The 23,086-nt window shown below is 39.7% G+C and overlaps 1 protein-coding gene across 1 annotated transcript; it reads right to left on the bottom strand.

Annotated features, from left to right (window-relative positions):
- Nucleotides 1-157: 157 nt before the first annotated feature.
- grm5a (glutamate receptor, metabotropic 5a) lies at nucleotides 158-22,381 on the bottom strand. The gene is made up of 18 exons (XM_086308804.1): nucleotides 22,236-22,381; nucleotides 21,637-21,948; nucleotides 21,190-21,323; nucleotides 20,234-20,495; nucleotides 19,701-19,815; nucleotides 17,131-17,380; nucleotides 12,689-12,924; nucleotides 12,474-12,595; nucleotides 12,272-12,396; nucleotides 12,012-12,180; nucleotides 10,199-10,325; nucleotides 9,617-9,734; nucleotides 9,113-9,299; nucleotides 6,685-6,843; nucleotides 6,476-6,601; nucleotides 6,138-6,320; nucleotides 5,858-6,027; nucleotides 158-4,315 (listed from the first exon to the last, which is right to left on the bottom strand). Exons 2-18 carry the CDS (start codon nucleotides 21,862-21,864, stop codon nucleotides 3,394-3,396), a joined length of 3,633 nt encoding a protein of 1,210 aa, XP_086164930.1. The 5' UTR covers nucleotides 21,865-21,948; nucleotides 22,236-22,381; the 3' UTR covers nucleotides 158-3,393.
- Between the last annotated feature and the right edge of the window lie 705 nt (nucleotides 22,382-23,086).

Genomic DNA, 23,086 nt, shown 5'->3' with positions numbered 1-23,086 from the left:
GACGTTTTCGGAGACGTCTGTTACCCACTAGCTTGATAGCTAGCTGGGGGTTCAAGGCTCACTAGAGCCGGCGAACTCAGGTTAAACATGATAACTTCAAAATGTTATTGTTTTTTTTTTTCATTCAGTGTTTTATTTGTTCTTGAATTAAACGGTTTGGCTGAGATTAAAGTTATAGTTATAGTTTTCAATCAGCTGAATAAACATCAAACAGAAAACCGATTAAACAGAAGTGTGAGATGGTTGAGAATTTACTCCAGTGTCCTGTTATAAAAAGAACACACCAGCACAGCTCAGGTTTGCAAAATTACATCTGAACAATCATCTCTAGGAAAAATAACCTGTGGACAGGTTAGATCAATGTGGAGATGTTTGGCCATAATGGTACCACATATGAAAGAGAAGCAAAACGTGTATATCGACACAAACACCTGATAACAACTGTTAAGCACGGTGGTTAAGGACTGATGATTTATGCTCGTTTTGCAGCCACAGGACTTGGTAAACTCCTCTGTACATTCTACAGTCAAATGTGGGGCCACCTCTCCGATAGCTTTGCTGAAATTGGCTCATGCCAAGACAATGGTTCAAAGCACAGCAGCAAATCCACAACAAAATAACTGGAAAAAAAAAAGAATCAAGATGTTGCACATTTCAAGTCTGGACCTCAATCCAATGAAAATGCTGTTAAACCTTAAGAAAGCTGTCCATAAACAAATGCATGCAAACCTTGTAAAGAACAGAAGAAGTGAGTCTTGGATACCTGAAAAATGTCTGGCACTCACATAATCACTGTGATTAGTGAATATGAATTACTGTCACTATTATTCCCAATTCTCTCATCATTTACAGTTAAATGAAAATAAAGAATAATCACTTATTTTTTCTTCCAGAAAGAAATTAACGCACAGTAACCTGCATTCCTACTAAAATTTAGGAATGTAGTGGAGACTGGCTGCAAGCCAGTTAGAGCCCTAAGAAAGCTGTTTATTTACTTACTTTACTTTAAGCTTATTATGCTCCAACTATGAATAAACCTTGCCCGCTATCTTTTGAACTCGTAATCTCACTATAAATTTTTGGACTACAGTGTATGGCATACAAAATTATATCACGTTATTTAATAAAGAACGTCCTAGAAATGCCTTTTCCCTTAGGTTTCTAAAGTATTGCAGCATGATTTGACAGAAAGGGTGCACACGATCCAGTTTTCAGTGTTAAAAAGAGATGCGACTCATTAAAACATTGGTTCTCCAAACTGTGGAGCAGCCACCTAATCCAGTAGGGAACAGAAACCCACCATAGGGATTTGGTCAGCCAGAGGAAAAATACATTGTGGAAAAAACTCAGTTGCCAAACCAAAACGACAATAAAAACATAAATTCCTATAAAATGATTGCCATTTGTTAGTACTAGTTGTGAGTTATACAGAGATATTACATTTTACTTCAACTTTCTAAATATTAAAATTTAATCACTATTGTCATATTCATTATGAAGCATTTCTCCATTCCTTCATTGTAAATAAGAGCTATTAACAATAATTTACAAAGCGCTAGTTTTGAATGGAAACCTTTAATGCAGTAGAAGACCAAGCTGTGAATTAAATCTGCAAATCGGATAAAAAACACAAGACAACCATTCTCTAAATCATGTCAGAAAATAGTGGCATATATTATAATGAACCTGCATGACTGGTACAAGCTGCATGCATGCATATGTGGCGACTATCCATGAACATTTTTTTTTTATATTAAAAAAAACATACTGCACATTTCAAAAAAACATAAACGCATTCCTGTCTGTATGGAAATATCAGACAAAACAAGAAGATAGGGACTGAAGCCAGACTGGAAATAGTAAAAAGAAAAAGGTCTGATAACCAGACATATGTTAGCTACCATGTCAGTATCTTCAGTTACATCTTAGAAGCTGAAAAGCTGCAAACCTATGAATCCATATTATTCTTGACCTTAAACCTCAGAGAGGCAAAAGTGCAGACAAAAAAGAAGAACAAAAAAAAGCATACCAAATGAATTAAAATATTCAGGCATAAGAAATTTGAATAGGCTTACAGTAAGATTTTCAGTAGCATATTTTACATAACCACAAAGTAATTCAATGCACTGGCACACATATAAGTAAAAAGCAAGGCTTAAAAAAAACTTTTTTTTAGTAGAAAGAAAAATCTGGCGCAATTTAAATTTGCTTCTCTCCTCCTTAAACTAATCTTAAAAGCACATCAATATCACTATTAGTATTGTTACTGTGCTACTGTATATATTCATAATAGTATTTTGACATTACGATATTAAAAAGTAAATCATTACAAACATACCTCAGAGAGTGTAAACAAATCCTGACATCATGCAAACTGGAGACATTTTGATCCGCCACATGACGACAGTCATTCAGCACGTTACAGCTGAACACATCCTGAGGTGGAAGATCAGTTTGGTCCACTACAGATCTTGAAACTTATACATTCAACTGAGTCACAACTAGATCAAAGAATTAAAGAAGACATCCAAGTAGTCCGAACGCTGTTTGTGGGTTAGACACCTGATGAACGCGTCCACTGGGAAAATGTCTGACTTCCTTGAGACATAAAAAGCTTCTGTCCTCTTGGGATAGGAGGTGTTTGATCCTCAGTACATGAAAAAGGTCACTGAGAAAGAGAAAAACCTGATGGCTGATTTGCAGCATTTGACCACTTTTCCCTGTTTAGCATCAGGATACAAAATGCGCTCTCATGTCTTTTGTGATTGGCAGTAAATTGTTTGATTTTCGCATAAATACCTTCTTGCTTCTTCCTACAATCTGGATCCAGCGGGGTCTCACAATATCACATGTTAGGGCAGTTTTTCAGTAGAAAAAGTGCATAAGGTCAACAACAAGCGATAAAAAAAAAACACATTTACTCTCTATGTTAATGATAAAAGATAATGAAAAATATCCAAGTAAAACACAATCATATTTGATGTTGGGGTTTTGTAGTAATTTTTAATTTTTCTAAACACCTGGAGTCCCTAGAACAATAGCCGTATCAAAGTTGTCTTTGGAGTTTAAAACTGAGTTTGAAACATGTCAGAAAAGCAGTAAAAAGTCTTTAAAATGCCCTTATTTTGATTTCAGTCCAATTTTTTAAATCCTTCTATTGGTATTCCTCTCTAAGTCCTTCAGTACTCAATGAGGTCATGTGTGGGTGTGCCCAGTCGCAATCTGAAAATAAGCATCTGTTCATTGAAAAAAACCTTAAACATTCATAATATCCACATGAAGAAAGGCATCAAAGAGATTGGTCCAGTGGGAAGTTTTGTCTCTTGGAGTTTAAAATACTCCCTGGATAGAAGATTTAAAAAGGAAAATAAGTTGTGGGAGGGGGGTGCAGGTTTAAAGAGAGGACGAGCTCTGGCTGTAATGTCTCAGCAGCAGCTGGTCATATTCAGCCTCAGAGGCAGGGGACAGGGAAGGGGGAGAGCTGCCATTGGAGCTCAGAGATGAGTCTCTAAATGGAGAGGGAGGCGTCAGAGCCATGAGCTCCTCCATATCCTTGGCCCGTCTGCTACTCACGCAAGTCCCGGCCAGGTGCTCATAAATCTTACCCGCTGGTCGATTCTCGCAGAAACTGGAGACAGCTGTTACCTCCGCATATGTGGTGACGGTGGAGGGTGTCTGTCTGTTCCTGGGCGCGAGGTACTGAGGTGGACACGCCGTGGTGTCTGCAGTAGCAGCAGGCAGAGCAGTGGTGGAGGGTGGGCTGACGGTGGCTCCCCCTGGCAGCATCATGGTATTTAGCTCACTGATGTTGGCAGTGAAACGGTTAACCACACTACTGATCTGGTCCATGATTGTGGTACCCTGAGTTTGGCCGCCAATCATCCCTATGCCAATGTCACCCACTCCTATGATGCTAATGTCTCCATCATTCAATGCACCAACACCTTGGCTGTTGTCCCCGCCCCTTCTTCTCACCCCAGCGGGGTGCTCGGGTAAATAGGTGGGTAAAACTTCTGCATCCTCGGCATCCTCTCCTCCCTGATGACACACCGCCTTCGCTGCATGCTGACTGATGGTGGGCAAAGGTGACTGAGAGGGTGTGCAGGTGAAAGACTGAGAAAGCTGTGGCTCTTCGTACTGCTCCTTGACACCGTTGTCTGCTGGTGTATCCCCATCTTTAGAGAATGGCTTGATGATGGCTGTCTGATTTGCCTCGACTGGATCCTTTTTCTTCACGTGAAATGACATCCTCTTCCACAGGTTTGGTCTGTATCCACGCTCATTCTGTGTCCATGTAACTGATTTCCCATTGGAACTGAAAATCACATGAATGGCAGTAAGTAATCTCATACTTATGGTGTAATACTGCAAGTTGTCAGTAAATATGTAAGTATTTGGTGTAAATATCTGTAATTTATTTCAACATCACACCAGGGTTTTTTTTAAACTATTATAATCCATGATGAGGGTCATATTCCAATTCCTCTCACGAGTATTTCTACTCTCCTATGTTCTATCTTTTGCCTGCTGTGTAATATTAAGTCTCTTTGCATGTTCTTTTATCCTTCCTCGAAAGAGAAATCCTTAAAGGCAGTGGGGATCCTTTGGGAGTGCGTAACCCAAATGAGGTTACATACTCCCAGCTCTGGGAGCAGTTTTTCTTGGCTTCATATTCAGCCTGTTGCAACAACTTCTGCTCTACATGTATAAAGCTTAAAGAAGAGATGTGGATGGCTGTGCTCTTAGCTGTACTATATCTAAGCAGATCTTCCATATCGTTTGATGGACTCATGAACAGAAACAACTAAAGAAGGTGACTGTATTTTCTTCTCCAATCAGCAGTTAGTTAAACCTCATATCCACTGTATCACCCCAGCTGTCTGTAGCTGTCCCATTTTAGCTTCAGCTCAATCATATTTTTATCTTGTTGTACACTATGGGGCGATCGTGGCTCAAGAGTTGGCAGTTCGTCTTGTAATCGGAAGGTTGCCGGTTCGAGCCCCGGCTTGGACAGTTTCGGTCGTTGTGTCCTTGGGCAAGACACTTCACCCGTTGCCTACTGGTGGTGGGCCTGGTGGCGCCAATGGCAGCCTCGCCTCTGTCAGTGCGCCCCAAGGCAGCTGTGGCTACAATGTAGCTTACCAGTGTGTGAACGGGTGGATGACTGAATGTAGTGTAAAGTGCTTTGGGGTTCATAGGGACTAAGTAAAGTGCTATACAAATACAGGCCATTTACTATGGCATTGCAAATGTGGCGTGCAACTCCTATCAAACGTTATGTTTTTTTATCGAAAATATCATCGGAAACTGTGCCAATATGGTCTCATATTGCTTGTTATTATAAATTAGCAAGCACTAAATATAACTTTCATTTTAAAAACATAAATTGATTCAAAGATTTTATCTCACAATGCGTCATTATACAGTTGCTAATGGAAAAAATAAGCCACTACTTAAGGAGTTCACTCTAGTTTAAATGCTATGGAGAGTAGGAAACACTTTAAAAATTCAAAACAGAGGGAGTCCTACAGTACATGACCTCATTTCATCTCATAGCCATACCACCCTGAGCATGCTCAGTCAGTACTTGGATGGGATATCACCTGAAAATACCAGATGCTGTAGACTTGGGGCATGTGGCTCAGGTGGTAGAGTGGGTTGTCTACAAGTTAGAAGGTTAAGCCAAGTTTATCATATTACAGTCATCAGAGTGTGTGTGTGAATGTTAGATACAGCCCTTGAACATAGACAAAATGTTAAACCTATTGATTGATAGGCTCACAGCTATGTTAATAAAATCTTTGTTTGTTTATTTTTATCTCTATATATATATATATACGTTAATGCCAGCTTGTACCTTATGTTGTCCTGCGTAGAGCCACGACGTCGAAACAAGTTGGCCATGCTGCTAGAAGATTTGCCAGATTTGGCAGCTTTCTTAGCATCGCCCACATGCATGCGCACAACTGTGGATGTGGTGAAAGCGCTGCGGACATTTTTCTCGGGCTTGGCGAGCATGATGTAGACCTGATAATGGAAATGAGCAAGAAGGAAGTGTAAAAAAAATGTGTGAAAAGGGATAGTGCCAAACCAAACAGAAAATCTTTAGATTTTTAGGTTTTTTTTTTCTTTCTTACCTTGGGGACAAACATGCAGCAGAGAGCCACTGTGGCACTGAGGCTGACACTAAAGCACATGGTTATGATCTTGTAGTTGGAGCCAAAGTAAATTGGAACAAAGGCCAACCAGATGATACAGGTGGTGTACATGGTGAAGGCAATGTACTTGGCCTCATTAAAATTAGCTGGTACATTACGAGTCTGTGTGGGAAAAGGGAGTATGTACATTTTAAAGCAGGGCGTGGTAAAGTAAAACGAACAGTACACAGGAAAGAAAAGTGAGTAACAAAAACATATAAAAGTAACCGAAAATCTTAGTAAGCCTTGCATTATTGACTAATGCTATGTTGAAGTACCTTGAAGGCGTAGAAGGTGCAGCTGAGGATAAGCAGGCCATTGTAGCCCAGCGGTGCTACCACCCCCAGAGTGGTCAGATTGCAGATCAAGTGCACCTCACGGATACTGGGGTAATCATAGATCACCTAAAGAAAGGAAGAAGCTTCTCTAGTTGTATAAATAAATGTATATGACCATTCCCCACATTACAAAGGAAACCCGCACATACCTGTGGTGGCTCTATGATGAGAAGTGCCACAATAATCCCCAGCTGCAAGAGTATGAGTAGGAAGGCGATGACCAATTGTGCGCAGGCGGACATAAAACGCGGTTTCTTGGTACAGATCTTCTTTTTGCTGCCTGCCAGGATCCGTGCTATGCGGTTGGTCTGGATCAAAAATAGATCAAATGGTTATGCAGGCTTCAATGACATCGACTGTGGAGAATACATCTTGCACTGATTCATGACAATAATCCCCTTCCCAGTTCTTCAGCAGCAACCTCAGCCCACACTCAGACCCTCAACTTCTACCATGCTTCTCTTACAATTGGCTATCATTCAGTCTCTGGAGGTGGCTCTCCCAACATTACTCTAGAGTTGCCATTCTATTTATGCTTGAAAACATAAGACTACAACAGTAGATAAGCAGTTTGATAAAAAGTGGTTTATAAAGAGAAATTTAAATGAAATTAGAAAGCCCTTGCTCTGTCAAAATTATAAAGTCCTTTAAAGTCAGTCATTTGGGACTCATAGAAAAAACATCTTCTTTGAGTAATTTCGTCTTCCATCCCCTGAAGCTCTCTACGCACTGCTCTTGAGCTAAGGCCACATGAAGCTTGGAGGTTTGTAGCGACTGACTCTGCAGAAAGTTAGGGGGGCTCACTGTGCCCCTCAGTGTCCACTAACTCCAATTTTACATGGCCTTACACGTCATAGCTGTGTTGTTGTCATTCTCAATTGCTACCACTTTCATATAATACCGTTTACAGTTAACTGTGGAATATTTAGTAGTGAGGAAATTTCGCAACTAGTCTTGTTGCACAGGTGGCATCTTGTCATGGTACAACGCTGGAATTCACTGAGAGCGACCCGTTCTTTCATAGAAGCAGTCTGCATGCCTAGCTGCTTGATTTTATGCACTTGTGATGATGTAAGTGACTGGAACACCTGAATTCAACGATTTGTACAGGGAAGTGTATACCTTTGGCAATATAGTGTTGTACGTTTTGCAGGCTTGTTTTGATAACTTCTTAACCGTGCAGCTCAATTCCAACATGTTGTTAAACACTGAAAGTGCCAGTGAGAAAAAATGTGACAGTAACTATTACTGTCACAGTAACTACACTCTTTAGTATACTGTATATTCCACAGGTACAGTTAGGGATGGGAATCGAAAACCGGTTCTTGTTGACAACCGGTTCCCACTGTTTCAATTAATTTGAATTGTTTGTCATTTTTGCAAACAATTCCCCACGTTGCAGAGCGTCATGTACCTGGCAGGAAACATGGTGCCTAAGCGGCACAAATGTTTGGTTATACTTTACGAGAACGGATGACAACAGGACAACTTGCAAGATATTTCATTTAAGGAAGGAAACACTACGAATATGCAAAAGCATTTGCTCACAAAACAGGCGATGACCTTAAATGAATGTCGTGTTTTTAATTCCGCTGCCTAGGACTAGTGAATCTCAACCCAGCAGCAGTGGTAACGTTTGCACGTCCTCTCCCGTTAGTGCGGCAGGTAAATAATCAACTAACAGTGCATATTATGTTAGCGCGATCTGCCTTATTACAAAACCTGCTATTACTCTGCATTGCATTTAGGTGACCATGATGAGAGAGACAGACAGAGTCAGGCTCAGATGCTGCCAGTTCTCGCTGCAGTCTACCGGTAGCGTCTCCTTTTAGGCCAGGATAGACGAATGTCACCGAGCAGTGACTAAGTTTGTGGTCAAAAGCTTGCATCTATTTGCCACAGCAGATGGCCCCGATTTTGTGAATGTGAATGTGTTTAATTGTAGGCAGGGACATTACTGGATATTCTTGTGTAATTGCTACAGAATAATTTATGTTATACTTTGTTATTGCTACAGACAAATACTTATTTTATTATTTTACATTCACAATTTTTTTTTTCTGGGGACTCCGTGACACCCCATCGAAGAGCCATAGGCTGTGGATCTCTTAACATCTCACAGTTGGGTTACTCCTAAATTTCTTGTTCAAAGAGAAGATATAAAACAAAGTTCTAAGCTAATCGACCTGTGTCTTCTCCTTTTTTAAAAACAAGAATCGATAGGAGAATCGATAAAGAATCGAATTGTTAAACAGAATCGAAAATGGAATTGGAATCGTGAAAATCTTATCAATTCCCATCCCTAGGTATAGTAGTGATAGAGGGATGGTGATATAGGGAAAATGTGATCAGAAGTACACATATAAATTTGATTTTGAAATTTCTGATCTTAAAATTAAATACTGTAGAATACCTATTTTAGTGCTTAAAAGAATAAGCTGATTTCAAATGCAGCTGATACACAATGAGCACCTGTTTTAACCCACTTAGTTTCATAGGAAGTGAAAGAAGACGCTAACGTGCATATACTTTATGTGCTTGTTCCCCTACCTTCTGATAACTAAACAGAAAAAGTACCTTGGTGACGAGAGCAGAGTAGCTCATGGCAGGGGACAGTCCGATTCCCAGCCGCTGGAGGTAGCAATAGACAATGTGCGGCTTTGCGATAAGACTGAAAGTACACAGGTAGCCCAGACATATTCCTGCCAGAATAATGTAGCAGAGCTCCCGACTGGATGACTTGACCACAGGAGTGTCCCAAAACCTACAGATAAATGAAACATCTAGATTCACATTGCTGATAAAAGATACGCAGAGCACCGCAGTGACTGTTTTACTTTGTCTAATTAAATGTTAGTCATACAAAAGCATGAGACATTCAATACCGCAAAGGATGTATTGCATATATCACTAACAACCAGTTGCAAACAGGGACATCAGACTTTAAAAACATCTACAGAGTCGCAGTAAAACACCAACAGTAGGTCAAAATAAACTGATGTTAGCCCTTGCTAGTCCTGAATATGTATGTAAACATCCTGTGCATTCATAGTTAAATGTATAGATACTGGCTCCAATTACTTGATGAAAACAGATGTAACAAAAAGTGTAGCCATGAGGCCCAGGCAGGCAAAGACTACAGCAGCAATGGGCTCTGGATCCCCCCAGCGGACATACTGCACTGGAATTGGCTCACAACCTGAGGGGTGCAGAGAGATCATGATTAGTGAGAGAAAAAACATGAAAAGTTTCATTCAAAAATGTGATGCATTTGTAAACGAAATATTAAAACTAGTGTATTTATGTATTTTCATGAAACAGGCAACAGACTGTAGCTTACTCCAGCAACAGATTTTCACTCATGTTGCAACACTGTGGGCATCAACAATGTAACTGTTGTGTGTAAAATTTAGGAAAAAATATTTTTTTCAAACTAGAGAGGAAATAAAATATGATAGGACAGTTTACAAAGAAATCTGGATCTAGGTCTCTTTATATGTGAATACTATCTCTGTGCAGTAGTGTGTCTTTGTACAGAATGCTAGGGCTGTTAACGGATGTGGTCCACCGTCACTGCGGTGGACCCAGATTTCGTGGCTCCTCTGACCGCTGCGGAAACCGTGTAAGTGTAAGTGAAAGTGCCACAGATGAAGTAGTGCATACCAGTGAGGTCATCTGTGGGCCAGGAGCCAAGCTCACAGGCTCGGCAAGTGTACTCATCAAACACGAACTCGTTCTCTTTGCAGGGAGTGCAGGTCCAACAGCAGCTCACCTCTCCTTTACGGATCACCTGGAGACACAGACACACCAGTATGAAAGACTGGAAAGGTCTCAATGCTCCAATGACAATTTCCTGTAGGTAATCTTACCCTCTGACTGCTCCACATGCTAAGAAAATGAGAATTTGTTCACCAGGGGAGCAAATGAAGAAGAAAAAAACGTCCAGAAGGTAATTGAGTCTCATTATTAACAAAAAACTTTCCTCACCATAGCAACACGTATATGAAGAAGTGTAGCTGGAAAAGGAAAAGTGGAAGTGCGGAGGGTTAGTGGTTAGTGGTCTGGAGTTTTAATCAGAATTACTAAAATTTTTGTGCGGAGTTTCCCATTTCCTTTGGTTCTGCCGCATCCTCTAATAGTGCGAAGGTAGGTTGCCTTTGTGGGTGAACATGATTGGGAATCTGTCTGTGTAGGTTCCCAGTCATCCAGGTCATGACAGTCTAAGGAAAGAAAACGACTGGACTTTCTCAAATTTCTTGAAGACGTTTCACCTCTCATCCAGAAGAGCTTCTTCAGTTCTGAAACCAAATGGTGGAAAGTCCCAGGTATTTAAACCCTTGTGGCACCACTTTTAATCATGTGCCCCACCACATGAGCCAAGATGTGGAAAAAAAAAGCATGGGTCACTACCACAAGATCCGAGCGGGGGTTGAGGCCTCTGGGTAGGAATCTCAAGACTGCACTGTAGGTGGTGACAGTTTCTCTATCCGTTAATGGTCGTTCACAGTGGACATACATGGCCTCATTTACTCCTTTTACTCCCGGTCCAAAATATGAACACTGGCATCCTCAAAAGAGTGACCTTTACCCTTTAGATGTACAGCTGAGTCTTGTCCACTCTAGGTGACTGTTTGTTTTTTCCAATATGGAGGTTATTAACAATCATTAACACAAGCATAAACTTAAGAGCAAATCTGAAATGCTTGTGAGAGGTGATCATATTCTCGTTCTATTTCTTTCACTACATGTATTTTTCAGCCACTACAGGAAAACTTACAAGCCTATAAAATGCCATATGTTGTCATAGCTCTACAACGATTTCCCCACAACAGTTGAGATAAATAAAGGTGGTATGGTATTCCAACAGGCTGCTTCTGTAGCGGTGCACTGCTCCACATAAACAACAGGGTGTCAGAAGTAAAGAGGGATTCATATTAGAACTTAGGGGAAAATACTGGAGAGGGACACTTCAGTGTTCTTCGTGATTTGAATTATCTGGAGGAAGCTTAAAAAGGTCCAGATGGGAGATGATAAAAGCTTGAACAAAGAGCTTTGCTGAATCCCTGGCAGAATACTCGAGGATCTGACTGGACCAGTTTTAGAAATTGTGAACCCGTGGGATCAATTTAAGGCTGCTGTGTGGGTCGTGTTTTTTCGAAAGGTTTCTTCATTATAACTGTCCCGAGTTGTCTGGTCTGTGGTTAAATGTGGTCATATGGCATCATGAATTATGAGCGGCATCAAAAAGAGAAAATGTTCATAATCCACCCTTTAGTTTGATGCACACATTAAAATCAAGTCATTTGCATTGTCTTTTAGTTTGATATATGATCTTGTCACGATTGTGTGTACAACTATTGCTACAAACTGTAAAAAAAAAAAAAAAAAAAAAGCAAATACATTATAGATTAAAATTTTGAGTATTAAACCTTAGAGGTGTAACTCTGGCCCTTGAGTGCGCTGAACGGGTTCATACCTTAATCTGTGCCTTCTGGCAGGGCTCAGAGCAGACTGACTGGATGATTTCACTGTTGTTGCTCCAGATTTCTTCATCATTCATCTTTAGGCCACCCTGATCCCAGCTTCCCACATGGATGTAAGCGTATTCATCTTCACCTGTCTGCTTGAAGTTCATGATTTCATACCTGAGGCAAGCATGCAATATAAACACACATTAAACAGCAATTTATGCTTTTCCTGCCCCCTTTTTTCTGCCTTTGCCATCTCAGGCCTTACCTGCCGGGTGAGTCTCCATTCTGGTCAAAGAGGATGGCCTCCCCAGATACACCAGTAAAGTTGGTTTTCATCAGGAAATCTAGCAGCTTGCGACCATCAATGGGACGCATGCTCTCACACAAACCCTGTGGAAGAGAAAGTGATGTCACTGCTGTCACAACTGATGTGAAAGCACTTAAATGTTTTCTATCAGTCCTCATACCTTATATCCTGGACAAAGTGCTTGTTGCATGGCATGTAGGCCATAAGCCATCGAATAAATGGCATTTATGACAAAGCCCATCTTGGTGTCTTGAGCATATTGATGCCGCAGAGACTCTCTCCCTGTGGACAGAAAGGAGATAGACAATAGAAAACCCTTGTAATGATAGTATTTTACTGATTCGTTAAAAGTGTCTAAGTAGGTGTTTTACTAACAAGTGCAAGTGCGGTTGTAAGCAGTGCTCTCCTGTGGATGTCCCTTCAACCTGCACTGGAAGCGGTGCTGCCAGAACTCGGGGAACCAGGGGTTCCTCAGGTTAGCGTCAGGCTTCAGGTTCAGGTAGTAATCATCAAACCAGGTCACATACGCCGACTTTAACTTTATAGTGATTCCCCCGGCTGCTTCCTTCTGGTAGCCATTAGTCACATCATACCTGTCAGCCCAGCCATCGCTGGACAGGAGGAAGGGAAAATTAGAAAAAAGTGCAACAGCTAGTTTAGGTAAGTACTGTTACTATTAGGATGTTATTCTTCTTATTTTTTAAATTATTTGCTTCATTATTTATTTTTATTATTTATTCTTTTTATTTCATTTTTTGGCTTATAAATGTGAGTATAAAGTATATAAAAACATAGCTAGTGGGACAGCTAGTTCCCAGAAAGCATTCAAAGGGTGTAGTGCACACAGCAAGATTTGCTAAAAACTTGTTATTGCCTGTTATCTGTTAAGCACAGCTGGAAAACTTGACACTTTACACCAGAGAAACAAATTGAAAAGGGCTACACTGCAAACTGTAAAAGAGACATCTCTTTAAAGCACCATTCAGGACTATCAGATAAGAATTATGCCTTAAACACATTAGTACAGCGAACCTGGAAATCAAGTGTGAATGTCAGCGATATAGAACCCTGGTGCTTTTCTGCCAAGTAATGCTTTTCAACCCCTACCTACCTATAAATATATATGGATTTTTATATGGATTTTTCAAAAGCTGCCCAAGGGCAAGAGGCATCTTATTTCACAGGTAACAAATATTTTCCAATTTTCAGCAAAACTGACAAATACAATCATCACACCAGGAATCAAGAAACTTCTGAAATTGCTTTTTAGATTTCTGAGACTGTCACAGCTGAAGGAAATTATCTGCGAAGCCCAAAAACAAGAAACGTGATCATATTTTACTTCTGTTATTAATATATTTTCCTAAACTTGTTCTATAGATTCACACTCCTTCCGAGTTTGCCTCAAAAATAAATCTGGGTCAGTGTTGCAATAAGCATTCATATGTTTTCCTATGAGCGCTTGCATCTATGCTTTTAACATGATCAGATCGTGTTGCCATGGCAACTATGCAGTGTTGAACTGCTTCCCCCTCCTCACTGCTTGCAGATATCTTGTAGTGGATTTGGAAAGTAACATAACACTGAATTCACGATGGATTTTTTTTTTTTTGCTGAAAAGCTGTTGTGTTGATAATAATTTATTGGCACACAATTGCTCAGACTGGAAGAGACCAGAGGTGTCTTCATAAATGAATGACTGAAATGAGAATAACATTTACAATGATGACTCAGATAAGCCAACACAAGACTTACAAAGTTCTAAAAAATAAAGCATTTGTTTTAAGCATTTTCTATTGTTTTTGTTTTTTTTATTTCCCTATTTTATTCTTTAATTAATTTCTCAGATTTTAACAACTTGCATCTCTGCACCAATCTGTTACTATTCCTTAAAGGTCCTTTTTCTTAAAAAAATAAAATAAAATCCACCGCCGAATAAACTCCAAACAAACATCAGCAGACTGCAGTGTCTGCACATCTGATGTGGTGTTTTTTGAAAAACACAGAGGTCTTGGAGTCAATAAGCTATATCTATCAGTGAACTGCTTGAAAAGATTTCTACTCCCATCTATTATTATCTCTCCCTCTGGATACTTGTCTACAGTCAGAAAAAAGGCAAAAAAAAAAGAAGGGTGATTACACATCCACGCATGTGCATACATGTAAAAATGCACACTTCACTGACACAAACAATTGCACTCTTCTAACTGAAAAAAAGAAGTCATTTTTGAAAACTTCGCTAACCGAGCTGGAGTTACACAACAGTAGTGTGGGTGGATTTTTTTTTTTTTTTTTTATGAGAGTGAGGTAGGAGATCATTTCATAACTCATCCTTAGAGAAGCAAGTACAGAAATGGTACACTGGCATGAAAAAGGCAGAAATGGATATGAAAAGCATGGAGGGCTTTGACTCTGGATAGTTTGAATCACACTTGAACGAGAGCTCTAAAACCCACACATCGACCTTGGAGGGCAATATGCTGTATGCAGCATGTTGCTACACCACCTACAGCCTGAAGACTCACATAAACGTGCAAGGATGTGCATCCACAGACACACATACACACACACAGATACGTGTGAACACACATCGTTTTCTTATTTCACTTTAAAATACATGTATGAGCAGATTTTTATGAGGAAATACTTTAGAACTCCTCACTTCTATAAAACAAACTTGAGGCCACAAACGTTCCCATATCTAAAATCTGAAAATTTAACAAAACACACATACAAAAAAACAAAAAAAAAACAACCAGTCCAATGCATCACACCAATTTGCAGGTGAGAAGCCAGTCGGGGGTTGGGTTGCTATGCTAACACTAAAAACTCCAAGTGATTAGTTGGAGCGCTTTGTAAAGGAACTGATGGAGCGTGTGTGTCATGAGTGGGCAAAGAGGAATATGCAGACAAGACAAAATAAATGAAAAATAACCTTTTATTTGGTTCAAAGACTAAAAATGGCCCAAACTGGAAAATCCAAACTCAGGCATAAGCATGTGGCACACGAGGGACCAAACACAGAATCACAAACAGAGAGAAAGACTTGACAAAAAGATCCAAGAAACTAGAAGGGAGGGCAAAAGTAAACCAAACACAAAGAATCAAATATTAATAACACAAACTCTAAATCCTCAAAGCATAAATAGTCACAACACGATTACTAATCAAACCACAAAACTTTAAACTGAAGCTAAACCAGAGGGTATATAAAGTAACATTTCAAATGGCAAAAACTACAGGCCAGAATCAGCTCTGTAAAATGTAAAAGCTAATCTAAATGAAGAGCAAGACACAGGTCAACCTCAAACAGTGGCCATTAACTTATTAAATTATTTTGAAATTCATCCAACAGTACACCCATCCAACATAGTTGACATTCCCACTTCTAGACCACTAATGTGACTAAAAATAGGGAGTGTACTTATATAACCTTTTGCCTTTATATACAAATGTGATACATTTTCATTTATCCATAGATATCTATCTACATGAGCTCAGTTTGGCTGCTGATCAGATGCAGCTGTATAAAACAGGCTTAAGTACCTCAATTTAAAAGCATCCAGTCTAGGCATGTACTGCAAGGTGACAGATCTTTCAAGCTAATGAAAATGATCGTTTGTGGAGGCAGCTAACAAGAAATGCAAGAAAAATGTTGAGTGATGTTAAATACACATCACTGAAGGACAGAACTCATAAAACGCGTGCTCATTAATGCTTGCATGAATGCATCAAAAACAACTGGAGACAAATCTGACACCTCCGCAGTACGTTTCGAATCTAGTCACCCTCATAATGAGGGACATCTTAACAAATTAAGCACAAGTTTTAATAATGAGCACATTTCAACAGCACAGCTACCTGAAAGCTCTGTATGGATAACATAGATGGTAGAACACAATGTTTTGCAATATGTAGTTCAAGGTTATTTTATGTTTCCTGCTGTCAGATTTGAGCGACAGCCTACATATGTGGCCCCTAATGAGGAAAGGCATTTATAGACCACCAGGGACAAGAGCGAGCCAGAGAGCTAAACCTTAAAATAAAACATGTTATTCTCGGAGAGAGTGAAACCTCCTGCTAAATCAACCACCTCTTTCTGCTTGTTTTCTCCCCTTGTGTATCTAACTGAATGCTTTCCTCCCTGCTCGGTTTTCACAATCTTTGACAGTTTCTTCATTTAACGTATCGTTAGAATGATCTATGCATTAAACATAGGCCACATCAAGAGCAGATTTGATGTGGTATGGTGCGAGATCTCTTATAATGATGACTATGTTTTAACATACTGGACATCAGGAAAACAATGCTTTATCTAATGATTAGACTACTCAGATTTTCTTATAAAAGGGAAACAGAGTAACTGGAATACGTTGGTCTGGCACTATTTACTGTTGTGACAGCTATAATAATAATAATAATAATAATAATAATAATAATAATAATAATGTATGGCTCTGTTACCTTTTTCTCTATATGGAGCTGCAGTAGCAGTAGTAATTGAAATTTAATAAATGTTAATATATTCACAACTGAACTAAAAATGTGCAAAAAAGATGTAAAAAAAATACCTTTGATTCCATGATGTTGATGGATGCAATGAAAACACTGATGATAGCAAGGATAATGATGATGTTGGTGATGATGACAGGAAGACAACAAATCAACAATCTTCTCTTGATGGTATCAGAAGAAAATCTGTATTGGCAAGTAGCACATGATACTAAGAGGATTTAACAGCTTCTGATAACAGCAAAAACTCCAACAGTTAAGAAATGCAGTCTAAAGAATCCTACATACCAGAAGTCGCCACTCACCTTCCGACGAGGACGAACTCTCCCACTAGGCGTTGTCGTCTCATGGCCATCAGTATCCCTCGGACTGTCATGCCCTCACAGAAGCAAGCCACAACCCTGGCTTTGGGTAGATGGCCTCTGAGTTTCTGCAAAAGCTTGTCAAAGCTTTGCTCCCCTGCATTGCTGTATATCTTGTCAGAGTGGGCAATGCAGATCCCTTCTTTTGCTGCCATGTCTTTAAATGCCTCCATACCGCTCTCACCATAATTACCTGTGGAGGTAACCACATGAATGCAATGGTGTTCATAAAAACATAAAAGCTGGGGGTCTGTTAAATAGTTGTTGCTAACTACTTCTTCTTTTGACTGCTTCTTATCCCAAGCATCCTCCTCTGACACAACAACTCTTTGAACATCCTCCTGCAATACATGCGCAAGTCTTCATTGTCACATTACCCCAGTTCTTGAAAATTGCTACCAGTACACTTCTTCTCCATTCCTGAGGCATTCTACAGGATTGTGTTTAAAGATCTGGCCAAAAAGTCCACTGTCATCTCTCTTAGACATCTCCACACCTCCAAAATGGTGCCAGCATTTTTTCCATTCCTCATCCTCTTCATAACTGCAGTCACTTTTTTCTTACTAATCTTCTGCGCTTCCTGCTTCACTGACTATCTTCCATCTGTCCTCCTCCCTGTGACATTTTATTCATCAGCTTTAAAAGTACTCCCACCATCTTCTCAGCAAACTCTCTTCACATGTTAGTACATTTCCATCTCTGTCCTTAATCATCCGAACCTGCTGCACATCCTTTCCAGCTTGTGTATCATTCTCATCTAAATTTCAAATTTATCTCTGACTTTTCCAACAATTTTGTTCACATTACTGTACAACAATTGCTTCAGCATCTTCATTGTGATGTTTCTAACACATTTACTGCTTAGCCCAATTGTTTTTAGTGTGCTGACACAGATACAGATGAATGTATGAACACTTGCGTAATGCCAGCGCAGCACTTGGGAATCTGGTACATTTCCCCCCCAATTACAGGAATTGTCAGGGGTTAAACTTTTCTGTTTTTGCTAGAAATCAGGTCACCTACTTTCTCATGCTTCGCGAGGATGCTCTCCCTCTGACACTATTTGAAATATTTTTTTCTATCACTACACATGAGTAACGTTGCTTGCGTTCTTGAGTGGCAGCAGCAACAGTTTTAAATTGATTTTCTGTGCTTTAGAAATGATTAAATTCTCTGCCATTCATACTAGTGATGCTGTATTTTATATACACTAAAATTGCTTTATACTCTTTAATGTTTCTCTGTGTTTGTTCTAACTTTCCAAGAAACTGGTTAACCTTCCATGGGTCTGAGAGTCTAACTTTTAAAAGACTAATAATCAAAGCTCACTCCATTTCACAGATATTTAAAAGTAAAGACAACCAAGGATGAATATTATTTATATATATATATATAACTTTCCAGAGTGGCGAATGCCTTCTTTAGCTGATGTAACTGGTTCACAAAATTGTGGAAAACTGTTCAGGTAATATATAAATCGAAGTGTACACATGTAATTACACATGTAATTACATTCATGAAATAAGAAATAGAAAGTCAGCTGGATAACCCCCATTGTGGACTACATGTTAAAAAATACTAGAAGAATAGATGTAGTGTAAACATCAGACTACTTTGGAGAAGAAAATTCAGCATGCAAAACACACTTACTTTAAATCCTCCCCTACAGTAGATTGGTAATTATACAAAAAAAAAAAAAGAAGAAGAAGAAAAAAGGAACAATCCTGCCTAAATCTGGCACTTAAGAGCGATTTATTTCAGAATTGTATGTCCTGGAGCCACTGAGACATTATAAAAGAGGCAGTAAATATATGGAAACCCTTTTGAATAAAGATAAGAGTGATGCATTCGGAGTATATTTTCTTGTGATTAGTTAATGTTTGTTACACTGACGTTTGCTTTTTGGGGAGTGTTGTGCATCGCAGCCTGGTGTGTCATTGTCGCCAGAGGACAACAATAAATATGAACGTTTATTACTTTATTGCTGGAACATTAAGTAAAGTTATATACCTGCTGTAAGAATGTTAGGCAGAAACTTAAGCATTAATGAAATCAGGGGACAACGCAGCCTGATACACAAACAGTTCAAAGCTTGTGACAGTGATCAATTTATATTTTTTTAATGATCAGTTGTACATTAACAGACAATGAATTTGCCTAAAAAATGCACATTGATACGTTTGTAGGCGTGGATGTAAAGACAAAAGCACATTTCAGAATTATTGCATCACAAGGCTTTTTGAATTTTTCGATATATACAGCTAAGCTCCTTTTGTTGTGTGTTGTGCTTTTTTTTTTTTTTACACCCCCTCACAGGTAAACTTAAAAATGCTTGAATCAGATGAATGAATGGGGAGTCACGTGCTTCCTGATGACTAAAACGCTTTAAAATAGATTCTTCAGATGCAACTGGAAAAGAGCTGTACCTGTATGTATATATGTGGTCTTTGGCAGGAACAGAATAAAGCAGAATAACAGAAAAAACTCTAACACTCTGACATACACAGTCTTACCTTCAGTGTGTATTGCAGACACGTAGCTCCAGTTGTATCTCTTGACAATGTCCACCATTGCTCTGGCCTGTTGCATATCTGATGGTACTACTCTCATGAAATATTTATACAGGCTCTGTTGGAAGGAATTTACATGATCACCAGTCTGGCAGTTTAGCTGGCTTATCTGCATGCAACAGCTCGTCTACTAGTTTGCATATTCATCCCTTATAATCTTTACACCATACCCATCGCTGTGCGCTAGCTTAAAAGCAGATTCTCAAAATTGAGATCACGTTTTATCAAACATGATGTAAACCAAGCTGAAGTTTTTAGATTGGTTTGTGTTTTTGTATTTTACATGAAATTCCTTTTTATCAAAACAAAAACAAAAAAACTCAAAGCACTAACTGTTTTTTGTTTTGTTTTTCTTCCCTGCCACACTTGCCACGCATGTCCTCACACTTTGATGAGGACATGCTTACTGCTTTGTTATTCAGTGTGGATTTAAAGTTTGCAGCTCTGTTGTTAGCGAGTTTGTTGACTAGCCTTACCTTGTCACTGAGATCCATGCTGGTGGCTGAGTAAGCTATCTGTGGGATGTTGAAGAGCTGGAGGAGATTTTGCACCTGGATGGCCACAGAGCTGGAACCTGGTCCAATAAGTCCCACAATAGGCTTCTTCCCCTGAAGAAGCATGCTCCCTCCTTCTGCCGTGCATCTGCCCTGGCTCTCCTCCTCGTCGCTGGACACTAGTGTGTCCCGAATAAACTCAATACTCTGTTCCAGTGCCACGGCAGAGTGCCAGCACGAATCCCTGGTGTAGAAAGACTGAGTTAGCAATCACACTGTTTTGGCAGGAATTATGGGAACATGAGGTGAGGATTGTACAGTCTGTGCTTCAGTGATTTTGAGGAAACCATTACACAAAGACAATTTCAAAATTCCTCAGAAGTCTGGAATTCAATGTTTAGGAAGTCTGCGCTAATCAGAGCAGATCAGTGTCTTTTAAGGTCTTTATAGTACAAAATTCCCACTTTGTTTTCCATGAGCTGTGTCAGGAAACACAAGCAGGTCATCACAAGCAGGCTTGCTGATGACTTCAAAATGTTGCTTTTAAATACTGCATTTACTTCAAAAGAAACTACAGTCTACCCTTACCTGTCATGCTGCTTTTGTGGCTCAATTCCTCCAGCTACGGTTCACTTGCTTGCACTCAGCCATCTTCAGAGTCTATTTGAAAGTTTGCTTGGTTCTCCTCTGATGCCTATAAACATCTCCCCCATGTACTTTGATACTGTCTATTCATTTAAAGCAACCAAAGTTTAGAAGCCTTCTTAAAATATCTTTCTGTGTTTAATATAATATTATAATTGATCTCATAATGAACCAGTCTGTAAGCCAAACCATCAGTTGAATAAAAATTCTTCATTGTGTAAATATTGTGTAAGGCTGACAACAATGTCCTGCTAAAACAAAAGGACAACACAGTGAGCTCTGTCAGTGCTGACCTGATCTCGCAGCCCAGGCTGATGTTGGGAAGGATGGTGGGGTCTGCATTAATTCGGTCCAGAGTGTGCATCATGGCTTCCACTCTCTGGATCCCGTACTGCTCACGGACCGCACCACACTTTCGCTCATGGACCTGATCAGCACAGATGGATCATTTACATTTGTGACACTAACCCCCTTAACGCCTAGTGTATGTGATTTCCCCCTTTTTTTATCAATAAATTGCAAACAAAAAAATAACAAATGCACGATGGAGCAAATATGATACAAATTAAAACTCATATATGCAAATATTAATATTTTATTTGTTTTAATTGTCAGAAGGTTCAATAACCACTCCTGTTTTGCAAAATTTAAATTTTCTGGCGTTTATTTTATGACTCAGACTTTAAAGGGTTACACTGAGATGTGTGCAAGCATATGCACATAAACACATCAAAATGTACCTTATCTGCAGGTGGTTGGTGGTGGACAGAGAACAGAGCTCCTATGATGATATCACCAGGGATATGTGCCAATACCCTTCTCTCGTTGTTCTGGGCATTGACCCCAACCTGGTCTTTCAAGCCCAGCCAGCTCACATCAGTTCCCAACAGCACAGCCACCGCTAACAGCCGCACATTCAACTTCAGGATGTGTCCCATCCCCGTGGTCCTCGTTACACCTCCCGCCATCTTCTGACCACTTATAGCTGAGGTTCAGCTGAGGATTTTGCGTTTGGCTTTGTGCTTGTAGAGCCAAGGGCAAGGGTTGGATTCCTGAGCAAAAAGCATTATAGAATTATTTTAAAACATAAAAGTTCAGACAGCATTTTTAGGTACGATGAAAATGAAAAATGTTTTCACTTTTTCTATGACATCCAGTTGCTGTCTGTGGTGCTGAAACGCCAATGCATCGTGTAACTTGGGTAAAACTGACATAGAGCCAGGTGTTTCAGTGGAGTACTACAACCTACTTAAAACTCGGAAATCTCCTCTGCTTTAATAATTCATCAACAGCCACAGAGTGCTTCGCATAAGCAAACTAAAAGATAGCTTCAGCCTACCTTATTTCTGCCCGTGCAGATGATATTCCTTCCGAGATCGTTTCCATCACCAAGGAGCAATTTTTAACAAATAAAAAGCGCGGCGCACTGCCTGGTTACAGCACACTGCAAATAGCAGCAGATAATGCCCGTTATTGGAACATGCTTGACTTACTGACGCACACGACAGCCCCCCCTCCTACTCCTTTACCTCCTCCTCCTCCACCAAAACAGTGGAAAGCATGGAGCAACAACAGAAGGTATAACGATGGAATTCTTCTACAGGGGAGCTACTTAGACGCACTATTAAAAGACAAAAACAAACGTGTGGAAGGGGGGGAGGGGTGAATGAAGAGAAAACAGAGGTGGGAGATCATTCGCGTGCCTTCCTGTTTTAATTGTTACCACCTTTTGATGAAATCTGCATAACTAGACGGCCCCCGCTCATTTGAATTTTTAACAGTTCATTTCCTCTGATTATATAAAAAGAAGTTTTAATAATTGTGTTTTGAGCCCATTCACAAATCACCATCTCAAAAATACTTTACTTATATTTGAAATTTAAATTCATCATTCCAAAATCAGACATGGCTGGAGTTTGGACTGCATGGAAAATGACAGTATCCACAAGAGAAGAGGAGATGAACTGATTGTTTCTTGGAATTCAACTGCAGCTTTTTCCCTCTCTTGCTTTAGGGCAGAATTTTAAATCACAGGTCTTATTTCTACAAAACTGACACCTCTCTCTGTTTCACTGCATTTCTTTTAATGACATTCTGTTTTCGGAATAATAAAAAGGGAAGAAAGAAAGAAAAAATAAACCTGTGGCGTTACCATGCAAACCAGCCTGCAATCTCAATGTTGGAAGTAGA

Source organism: Aulonocara sp. 'chitande type north' Nkhata Bay, linkage group LG10, assembly GCF_057382095.1.
Source record: "Aulonocara sp. 'chitande type north' Nkhata Bay isolate Kocher_YH1m ecotype deep benthic linkage group LG10, A_spYH_male_GT1.1, whole genome shotgun sequence".
Taxonomy (NCBI): domain Eukaryota; kingdom Metazoa; phylum Chordata; class Actinopteri; order Cichliformes; family Cichlidae; genus Aulonocara; species Aulonocara sp. 'chitande type north' Nkhata Bay.
This window is presented reverse-complemented; position numbering and strand designations above follow the sequence as displayed.

What these genes read in the sequence shown, in the direction of transcription:
- grm5a (XM_086308804.1), bottom strand. Translation starts at nt 21,864, where the DNA reads ATGGCGGGAGGTGTAACGAGGACCACGGGGATGGGACACATCCTGAAG. An exon ending in TTACAACCGCACTTGCACTT is followed by an intron (nt 12,596 to 12,688) that starts GTTAGTAAAACA and finishes TTCTGTCCACAG; the next exon opens with GGAGAGAGTCTCTGCGGCAT. An exon ending in TCTACGCAGGACAACATAAG is followed by an intron (nt 4,316 to 5,857) that starts GTACAAGCTGGC and finishes TGTGATTTTCAG; the next exon opens with TTCCAATGGGAAATCAGTTA.